This window comes from Malus sylvestris, chromosome 15 (assembly GCF_916048215.2).
Source record: "Malus sylvestris chromosome 15, drMalSylv7.2, whole genome shotgun sequence".
Taxonomy (NCBI): Eukaryota; Viridiplantae; Streptophyta; class Magnoliopsida; order Rosales; family Rosaceae; genus Malus; species Malus sylvestris.
In genome coordinates, this window is record NC_062274.1 from 50,331,627 (window position 1) to 50,342,460 (window position 10,834).

The following is a 10,834-nucleotide window of genomic DNA, read 5'->3' on the forward strand; positions in this document are numbered from 1 at the left end:
AATAAACATCCTGCAAAGTTTCAATAAAAATTTCCAAGTTTTTCTTACAATTTCCGTGGTTTCCATGTAATTTTTATCGATATCGATATTATCCCGATATTTCCATCGATATTTCCGTGTTTTCGGACTACCGATATTTCCGATATTACCGATATTTTCTTCCTTGGTCATGACTATGAATCTAATTTGATGTTTTTTCTTGTTTGGTAAAAGATATGTACTTTGTGTACTTTATGGGTTTATTTGATTGTTTTTTGCATGAGGACCTATTGAAATTTGAATCCAACTACTGTGATTATATTTAATTAGTTCATGTTCATGAGCAAGCTGCTTTTTTTTTCTTTTTTAATAAACAGAATGAAAATGAGTTATGAGAGATACAAAGCAGGGGTACATTCTTAACGATGGGATTATAAATTTATTTCACTAGTGCATTCACACTTGTTAATGTTAATGTATTCTCATCATCTTGAATTCATTTCACTGCTACATTCTCACCATTTTTAGGTACGTTCTCGACATCTTGAAAACTTTTCTAAACTGGGTAATGTTAATTAATGGTATTAATTTGCACCCACACTAACGAAAAGTGTGAGGGGTAACATGAGGTATCATTCGAGCATTCTGCTAAGTAAATAGCTTGGTAGCTCAACTTCGAAAAAGGGGGATCTAAAGAAAGTGCACCTTCAACAATGGAAGGAAAAGTTCTCTGAACTGAAAAAAATGTAGCTAATGCAAACAATATTGTACCCCATGCTCTGTAGCTCAACTTCTAAATTTCTAAATAAAAACGAACCAAATTTGAATACATAGAATAGAAGCAAAATTGTCAAACCAAGCTCAAATTGTGCATAACTTAAATGTAAAAATATTATGCAAAGTCTGAATAACAATGGAAGTAGTAACATAAGCTTATATCAGAACTGAACAAGTCCTCTGATTGTGATGACCCACTTGATGACATCGACCACACTCTAATGGTCTTGCTTCCTCCCCAGCAGATTTGATTCTCTTGATCCTTGGTCTACCAGGTTGCTTCCTTGTTTTAGGAGGTTTCACTATAAATTCTGTATCTTCACTCATATGAGGCTTATCTACTTGAGGAATAGGTTGAATTGGAAATGAATATGAAGACTTGTAGTAATCAGTGCTGAAATACGCCTCAGTGTAATCAAAAGGATTTGCACCATTTTTCAAGATTGCAGTAAGTGCATGTGAGCAAGGGAAGCCTTTTATCTGCCATTGTTGACATGAGCAAATTTGACTTTCTAAGTCAACCATCAACGAAGTATCATCGGTTTGCACTTCGAACACACACTCACTAGACCGTCTAACAAGCCAATGCCTCCCAACCTCAATAGATGCAACCATCTCAGCCTCCATTTCCGGACATAAGAAAGTGGTCCATTTGTTTGCCTCAAGATGTCTTTCAGCATTCATTTCCATCAACTTAATTCTTATACCATCCACCAATTGGTAAATGGGTAAGAGACGTTCGTTACTAATCCATGCATTAAATGATTCTGCAACGTTCGACCACATTTCCCCGTACCTAAAACATCGAAATAATAAAATGAGCAATCTGCATAATTTGGTGATATGACAAGAAAGAGAAATCAGACAGTGTAGAAACAAGTCATCTACATGTTTTATAATAAAATGACACATTCATTAATAAAAACGAAACATGTATTGTGTTTTGGAAGATAGTAAATTAACAAAAACTGTTACCTTTTACCCTTGAAAAATGCATTGCAAAAATTCTCTTTTGGGAGATCCTTCAAAAGTTTGCGCATTATATTACCTCCTTCCTTGACCAATGCTGCCATTTTCAATTCATACATCTCGGGGGTGGCAGCATATGCACACTCACTAAACTTTTGAACAATTTTATTTCGAAAAACAGATCCAAGACTAGCAGGATACTTTTCTAATATGTTTAGCTTGATGTGATGCAAACAATATGCATGAGGGGAGTCTGGAAAAGTATTTGTCACAGCCGGAATCAACCCCTTGTGTCGATCAGATATGAAAGTTATGGTGCGTTGTTGTGGCTCCAAAATCTTAGCCAAATTTTTAAGAAACCATGTCCAATTATTTTGGTCCTCACCATCAATTAATGCAAATGCAAGAGGGAAGAATCCTTCAACCAACAAATTAAAACATTCCAAAGTCAGTAGTTAGCATTATATACCAAACTTATGAATAAAAATGTGTCGTAAGCAATGTACATAATCAGGTATACGTATTGAATCTTCAAAATTTTGAAAGATGTTACATAATCAGGTTGAATAGGAAGACTTATTATTAAGCAAATTATTAAAATATAAAAATTAAAGGGATATGTGCATACCTTGATTGCCATTTTTACCAATTGCAGCAAGCAATGTTCCTTTGTATTTGTCTTTCAAGAAAGTACCATCCAAAAACAACATAGGCCTACAAAACTTAAAACCCTCAATAGAACCACCAAATGCAATGAATATCCGCTGGAAATGAAAGGTTTCTTGGTCAAACTCCAATTCGCAATGAGATCCAGGATTTGTTTTTTTGATAGCTTCTACGTACCAAACCATTTGATGATATGACAACGAATCATCACCATGAACTTTAGTTTTTGCAATCTCTTTCCCATACCATGCATTGTAATAGGAAATATCTAAACCGTAGTCTCTCTTAAAATCCATTACTATATCAATTGGTTTGATACGAGGTCTGGTCCGGATCTTTTCAACTATAGTAGAAGCTACAATTTTGGAACTCATCATACCACTTTTTTTCTCACGAATGCGGCATGTGCAAGTGTGTTCGTTATTCAACCTCTTAATATAAAAGAAATTGTTAACATGACATATTGATGCATGCACACGCCACTGACAACCTTCAGAATATTTCTTATTACATACCGCTGTAACTCTTTCCCTGTCGTTCTTCACATACACAAATGTGAATCCCATTTCAACTGCATACTTACAAAGTTTGTCTCTGAATTCTTCCACTCCGCCTTCAAATCCTTGATTTACATGATTAATGTAGGTCTTCCAAGCGTTTGACATATATACCTTGCCTCCCAGTGTTGCATATTTCCCTAAATACTCATTCCCATCGCTGTGAATATTTCCTTCAATTATAAATGTTTGTGAAGCAGGGGTATTTCGGCTGACACGATCATTGTCACGTCACGACTTTTGGTTGATAACTATATCAACACAATAATATTTCTCGTTGACAACCGACATATACAACATTCGCACGTCCATATCAGATTGCAATAGACAAGTAGAATATCCAGGTAAAACATATGTAAGGTCGAATAAACCATGAGTCAAATTACTAAGCCTTGAGCAAACCTCATTGTACACTTCAGAGAATGTAGTGTGGTAAAAAATTGGGATAGATATAGTGGTACCCTGATGAGTGCATCTCCCCACTATAGCACCTTCCATCTGAAAAGATAAAAGAAAGTGAATACAACATTAACCCAAAGCATTCTAGCTTGACATGAAAAGTGCAATACATTTCCAAAAGGAAAACAAGAAAGATGAATTAAACCATGTCCAATTATTATTTGCTGTTTGTACCCCCCCCCCCAAAAAAAACAAATACGGTATATGTCAAATAGAAAAATAGATGGCAAAAACACTCGGCCTTAGCTGGTTCTCCCTTGACTTATCTGCTCTGTTTTTGTGTTGTACCCCTTCCTATACTTCTACAACTTCAGTAGTTTGCAACACATCAACACATGAACCATTGTTAAAAAAATGTATACACTGCAATTGAATTGTACCCATGCACACCACAATAGAGAAAAAAACTTATTCAATAATTTTTATAAACAGTTTCCATGCATACAAAACTTTCTTATACGAAATTCTCATTCAAACATTTCGACAAACACTTGGTATGCACCAGAAAAATTCTGCAAAACCACAAGATACATGATGAACTCATTGCAGTTCCCCAATACATGCCCAAACATATGCAAAACCAATTGTGAAAACGATACTACACTACTTGTAAATATGGGTACGAAAATTATAACACCAAAAATCCACCATTGTGGACAAATCAGTATAAATGAACTATGGGTGCAAATTCAAAAAATGAAAAAAAAAAAACCTCGAATTTTAGCTCGGAATTGTCGTTGATTCTTCAAATTACTCTGCAAAAAACTGCGCTTGCTCGAACGCTCACGGATAAAGTATGACTTCGATTCAAATCTTGGCCAAACTTGAATTTGAAGCATCATATCAAAGTTAATAATGATGGATTTGAAAAACTTAGTGAGATTATTGTGGAATTTGCAGTTACGAAAATCAAAAAGGGAAGAAATCAAGTGAGCGGGATTAGTTGATGGAATGGATGCATCAATTTAGTTTGGCATAGGAGGCGTTTGAGGCATTAACAGCCGTGGAATAAAAACGCAGCCTCAGATTAAAAAAATGCAATAATTAACTATTTCAATAATAAAAAAAAAAGCTGACATGGAAATATGTTGATAATAAAATGCTGATGTGTACAAACTTCAAGGACCTTGATCAAAAAGTAAAAAATAACAGGATTTTAATCAAAGAATATCAAAAATTAAGGACCGGAGCCTAATTATCCGTAAATAAAAATAACTCTGGCTCATAAGAGCAATTCCACCCCTAAGGACTTTGCGCCAGCACCCAGCGCATTTATCCACTCAAGTGAACAGTAATAGACTGGAGTGAACAGTAATAGGCCAAGGCATCTCCACCCCTAAAAAAATGCGCTGGCACCCAGCGCATTTATTTGGTGTGTTTTTTTTTTTAAGTTTATTTTGGATAAGATTTTTAACCAATTTCAGATAAAATTTCAAATAAACTTAAAAAAAAATACACACTAAAATAAAATTACATACTCATCAAATAAACTATAAAAATGAAATTACATAAACTCATCAAATACACTTTATTCTTCAACCACAAGCTTTTTGGTATTTTTTTTTCACACAAAAAGTATATGAAAGCTTTGGTAGAAAGTGTAGAAAATATTGAAATGTGGTGTAAGGTGGAAGATGAGAGTTAGGTATTTATAGAAAAAATAAATAAATTTTTTAAAATTTTCTGTATTTTTTAATATTTTTTCTGTATTTTTTAATAAATTTTAATTTAGTTAATTAACGTAGACCGTTGATCTGTGATCGGACGGTCTATTTTAAAAGTAAAATTTAAATTTTTTTTACCGTTGGAAATCCAACGGTCTAGAAAAACTAGCCGTTGGAAATCCAACGGCTATGAGCATGCCACGTCGCTGATGGGATCCGGAACACAAGTGGGCTGACAGCCCCTCTGCAGCCTGTCGGCTGCACGCGCCAGCCAAATAGGCCAGCTTCTTGGTCTATCAAAATTGGGCTGGGCTGTTGCCTGGCATGGGCTGGGTGCCAGGCAACTTTGTGGGCTGGAGCAATTTCACTGAGGGCCAGGCTGTTTTTTGTGCTGGGGGCTGGGCAAAGCAAGTCCCGGTGGACTTGCTCTAATTCGTTAACATGATCAGCAAAATATTTTTCTTATAACTACAAGGAGATATATTATGGCAAAATGTGTACGTATGTATCTGACTAGAGATGAGGCCTTTTGGCGGTAAGAATTGGGTGTTTATGCTCACGAACTTCCCACCTCTGTCGCCGTTTAATGATTTGATAACTCGGCTCCTGCTCTTTGAATCCAAGCAAGCTATGAATCAGGCTGTTGCTTCAACTCCTGCTACTTTCTGGCCGTAATTCTGTTGTTGGTTTGTCTAATGGTGCTTCTGGTTCGGGCTCCTCGCAGTAATGGTGGTGGACGCTCTAATGCTGAGCGATATGGTCAGCGTGGTGATGTGCATCAACGCCCTGGTATCCTTGGACCAACCCTTGTCAACCGTAGAGCTCAGAGTTGGGCCTGCAATCAATTTGGCCACATTGTCGCGTTTCGTCCTCAAGCTACTCGTTCAAATGATGATATTTCTCGTGCTTTTGCTGGTATGCATATTTGCTTCTTCTTCTGATCCATCATGGTAATCGGATACTGGTGCTACACATCATCGGGTATGGTTCTAATGGTGTGACCCTCCCTATTGCGCACACCGGTAATATTTCATTTGAGTCAGGGTCATTCATTTTTCGCTTATCGCAAGTTTTATATGTTCCAACAATTAAGAAAAAATTATTGCCGTATACTTTAAGAAGACATCTAAGCCTCTAAAACATTGATTTCATATCTCATTTGACAAAAATATCCTCTTTTTTTTTTTGGAACTTTAATAAAAAGCTTCCGGTACTGTTTACTTTAACGAAAAATCATATTTTTACACTAAAAAGTCAATCATGGTACTATTCATTTTAGGGGTGGGTTCGGTTTAAATCGGTTCGGTTTTTTGCCAAAACCGAAACCAAACCAAAATTTCGGTTCGGTTCGGTTCAATTTTTTTTCGGTTCGGTTTTTTCCGGTTCGGTTTCGGTTTTTTGTTTTTATTTTTTTTCAAAAAATGAAAAACATTGAAATTTTAAATTTTAACATATCCAACACAATCATAACATAAACATTCTAACTAGAATTAAAGACAATAAAAATAAACATTTAAAGTTGAACTAAAATCATCAATCAAGTCTTTCAAAGGCCAAACTAACAACCTTACAACACAAAAATCACACAAATTACCCAAGTAATCTACCCGAAATAAATGTTTATGGATTATGTTACATGTTATATGAGAGTAGATTTGGAAAAGAAAGCTAGCGCAGAAGTAGACAGTGCTATGGAGATGGATGTAGGTACTTCGGGAAGAGGTTTGGTTCCGGAACCTTATATGGGAGAGAAATAATAGGTTAGGGTTTAGAGTTTTTATAGGCCTTTTTTTAATATTTTGAGCTTAAAGTTTGGCAACACATTGGGTTAGCACATTTTAACTTACAAATTGGGTTTAGAAAATAATACCTAAAACAAATAATTAAATAAAAAAATTAATTTAATTAATTCGGTTCGGTTCGGTTTGGTTCGGTTTCTAGATCACTAAAACCGAACCGAACCAAAAGAATTCGGTTCGGTTCGGTTTTTTCGGTTTCGGTTCGGTTTGGTTTTCGGTTTTTTTCGGTTTTCGGTTTTTTGAACCCACCCCTAATTCACTTTACCCTTTATTTTGTTCTTATCGTTAAAACTCAAAGTTTTCAAATCATTTTCATTAGTTTTTTTTTTTTTTTTCATCATCTGTGTTATACTTTAGTGATTAGGGCTTTGTTCTGCAATGGACGTGAGAGTATCCTTAAGAGCTTGGAGAAAACCAATCTTCGAATACATGTAGATAAATAGTTGGGTGTATTTAGAAACTAACTAGAATTTGTACCCGCGCGTTGGTACGGGATTGAAAACTATATGAAAGATTATGCAATTTCAATCTTCATAAACAATGTTTGAGTCAAAAATTGAGTTACCAATACCAATGCAAATTATACACAACCTCATCATGGATGAAACAAATTTAAATATCAAAAGAGAAACCTATTTCATCTATTAAAAATATTACGAAGTTCTTTGGATACGAAAAAACCCAAATTGCTTCTTGTCCAAAAACATTAATGGGAAATGTTGTTTATAGCAACGTTAAAAGTTGTCCTCTGCTATGTTGGTCATTAAGGAAGCATCCCAAGCAAGGGAAAAAAAATTGAAATAAATTTATAGGCAGTAGAATCATATCATGAACAAAATAAAGATAATGTGTGTTTACCTAGTGTTTTTGTGTGCAGAAAGAAGTCTGATTTTGCACGAAATGGATATGACCTTCTCTGGCATTTCTATAGAACGTGATCAAAGTTTTGTGCATTTCCAACTTGCCTTGCAACCAAGTTTCTACAAAAATAGATCAAATTCCAGAAAGTAATTAGACCAAGGCATAAGAGATTATAAGAAAAAGTATAGAAAATATAAACCACATATACCACTTATTATACTACTTTGTATTCCGAATACACCTAAAAATATATCACTTTCTAGTGAATGGTTCGGTTCCAATTAATTCCACTTTAGTTTCTTTCAAACCCTTCAACTTATCCTTGACTTTTTTTTTAACGGCATCATAATTAAGAGTTAGCTAATAATAAATATACAAATATGTTAACCTTTAGTTGACCCTCGACATGTGCTCGGAAGAGAGCTCTTCCAACATCCTAAAATCATGTCGAGTTAAAAAAGAGCAAGAAAAAACTAATGTAAGAGCTCTGTAAAATTGAGGCAGAGCATATTACCTTATAGGGCCTCTTTAAAATCAAGTGGACCAAATTCTATTGCCATCATCATCCAATTTGTCAACCATCTGAAAAATGAAGAGAGAGTATCTACATAACTAAAATCTGAAAAGTAATAGCAAAAAATGAGTCGGTTGTTTAAAACAACGATCTAGCTAAGACAACATCTATACATGCATATAATTCACAACTTCTAAGACAGAATAGTGTAATAAGGAATTTCCACCAAGTTCCTTTTTAGAGATCCACCAGTCCCTCTCAAAAATCCCACTTCAATGAAAAGGAAGTTAGACCACACTATAAAATGCATTACTCCAGCTTTTTTCAAAAATGATATTCTAAGAAGCTAAATGCTTGAAGAACCTAAGAAGATAATATATAAATTAATACTAAATTGTAATATTAAATCTACATATACTAAAGTAAAGTTATCGTAAATGCACAAAAATAAATCCAAACAAAAACTTGAAACTAAAAACCAAATAGTTATCAAATAGCACCTAAAGGAATACACATTTTGGATTTATTAAATGGAGTTTTTCAAGACCTTCAACTAAGTGAAACTAATATACAAATACTAAAGAATAATATCGCATAGCTTTACCTCAATCTTCTCAAAATTGATCATGACACCCCCTTTTGTACCACATGGAATATCCCTTGCCTACAATGTTGCTAACAGAAGCTTTCAAAACTATAATGAATGGAAGGACAGAATCCTCAATCTTCCAAACATGGATTACCAAAGTTACCTGATCAGTCTGCAGGGTAACTTGAACGGGTTCAAAATGGGTGACCAGAGGCAGATTGAGATGAAAACCTGAAATTTGAAATAATGAGAAGCAGACAAATTTAAGGCCCTATGCAAGCAACTTCTCAATGCACATCACCTGGATCTGTAATTGTCTTTAAAAGAGCGCTTCCTCTCCAATATACCCCAACATGACCTTCTGGGATTGATATCAGTCCTTGGTTGATACCCAGGTTCTGGTTCACAACTAAATTTATTAATATTCACGTAATCATGAGACGCGATTAGATTATTAGGTTCACAACTAAATTAAAAAAACATTCACATAACCATGAGACATCATTCCAACTCATTTCATAAACCCAAAAGAAAATCTAAAATGAAACTATGATTTCCACCACAAAGAAGTTGGAATTCTCTACTGTCACCACCCTGTTTTCTCTGCCCAAAAATTGGAAGAATCCAATATTGGACCCATATTCTCACACTAAATAGCAAAAAAAAAAAAAAAAAAAAAAAAAATCTAAAGTTTTAAGAAATTGGGAGCCAAAATTCCATAATTAACCAAAACAAAGAAAAATATCTAAAACCCAGATTTGAAAACATAGAAAAAAACATATATGCCACTCGCCATTTCAGTGGCTTCTGGTTCTGTAACTGTAAGGTTATTTATTTGACTGCTGCAGGGTATACGAAACCAAGCGTAAAATAAATGGAGCATGTTCAGAAAATATCCCAGATGAAAACCCAAAAAATCAGAAGAAAGAAGACCAAAAACAAAATTACACGTTCCTTATAAATTTCTTTTTGAGGTTTTATCAGAAATTTGTAAATCAAAATTAAATTCCAATCCAAACTCAAATTGCAAAACAATCAGAGCATACAAATTTAATAACCCAAAAGGTTAATGAAACGAAAGCTATACTTGAGTACCTCACTCAAAGTTTCAGTTGGGTGTGCAGCATATGCTTCCCTGTAAGAAACAGCTTTCCGCAGGCGCTTCCCACGACCAAGAGCTACTTCTTCCTCACTTTGATATTTCTCCCATCTACAAATCCAACAAAATGCAAGTAAGTCCTTAATAAATCAAGAAAATGGGAGATGGAAAGCACTTGGTACACAGGAAACGTCATCATAAACATAAAAGAATTCAACCTTCTCTCGAAATCCAGACGCCAATTTCATTGGTTCCCCCGATTTCCAGAAACCAATCTGAAGCACGCAGCAATCCTAGTAAAGAAAAGGAGAGAGAGAGAGAGAGAGAGAGAAGGAGAAGCAGGGGTTTTTTTTTTTTTTTTGGATGAGAGAAAGCGGAAAACAGCAGAAGAGTCGAGAAGTGGAAGTCGAAGCAGCGATGATGGACGCGTGGGATAGGAGGGCAAACCCGTCTTTTTGCTGTGTAAAATGGAAAAAAGGGCTAATATCAAAGGAATTGGATGGCATTTTCATCCTTACACTGTTAATGAACAGTGTTTTTTGTTGAATTTTAAAGAAAAGGAGAGAGATAGAGAAGGAGAAGCAGGGGTTTTTTTTTTTTTTTTTGGATGAGAGAAAGCGGAAAAACACACACATTACTGCCTAAATAGTAATTGCATATTAGAATAAACACCTTATTTAATAATAAAATTTCATGTGGCTGTACTTAATATTATGTGAGGTGCCAATATAAACTTTATTAACCAAAAAGTATTTGGAAGCTTGGATTATGTTTTCATTTTTCATTTTTTATTTTTTTCGTCTGAAAAGCTAAATGCATTAATCCGATAGTAGGGTACATGCCAACTCAAAGGAAGGCAAAATAACTCAAATACATTGGGAAACAGATACATAAAAGCTTA

At 34.8% G+C, this 10,834-nt stretch overlaps 1 protein-coding gene and 1 long non-coding RNA gene across 2 annotated transcripts; both read right to left on the reverse strand.

Annotated features, from left to right (window-relative positions):
- Positions 1-759: 759 nt before the first annotated feature.
- Positions 760-4,818, reverse strand: LOC126602250 (uncharacterized). Its single transcript, XM_050269080.1, has 4 exons — positions 4,120-4,818; positions 2,354-3,446; positions 1,732-2,143; positions 760-1,552 (listed from the first exon to the last, which is right to left on the reverse strand). Exons 2-4 carry the CDS (start codon positions 3,054-3,056, stop codon positions 913-915), a joined length of 1,755 nt encoding a protein of 584 aa, XP_050125037.1. The 5' UTR covers positions 3,057-3,446; positions 4,120-4,818; the 3' UTR covers positions 760-912.
- A 688-nt stretch (positions 4,819-5,506) lies between these two features.
- LOC126602273 (uncharacterized) lies at positions 5,507-10,325 on the reverse strand. The gene is made up of 8 exons (XR_007616061.1): positions 10,152-10,325; positions 9,930-10,044; positions 9,136-9,232; positions 8,998-9,065; positions 8,419-8,515; positions 8,246-8,313; positions 7,729-7,850; positions 5,507-6,078 (listed from the first exon to the last, which is right to left on the reverse strand). It is a non-coding gene; the product is annotated as an uncharacterized LOC126602273 (long non-coding RNA).
- Positions 10,326-10,834: the final 509 nt, after the last annotated feature.

Coding starts and splice junctions, on each gene's coding strand:
- LOC126602250 (XM_050269080.1), bottom strand. CDS start 3,056: ATGTCAAACGCTTGGAAGACCTACATTAATCATGTAAATCAAGGATTT. Junction 2,144..2,353: donor TGGTAAAAATGGCAATCAAG/GTATGCACATAT, acceptor TGTTGGTTGAAG/GATTCTTCCCTCTTGCATTT. Junction 1,553..1,731: donor GCATTTTTCAAGGGTAAAAG/GTAACAGTTTTT, acceptor TCGATGTTTTAG/GTACGGGGAAATGTGGTCGA.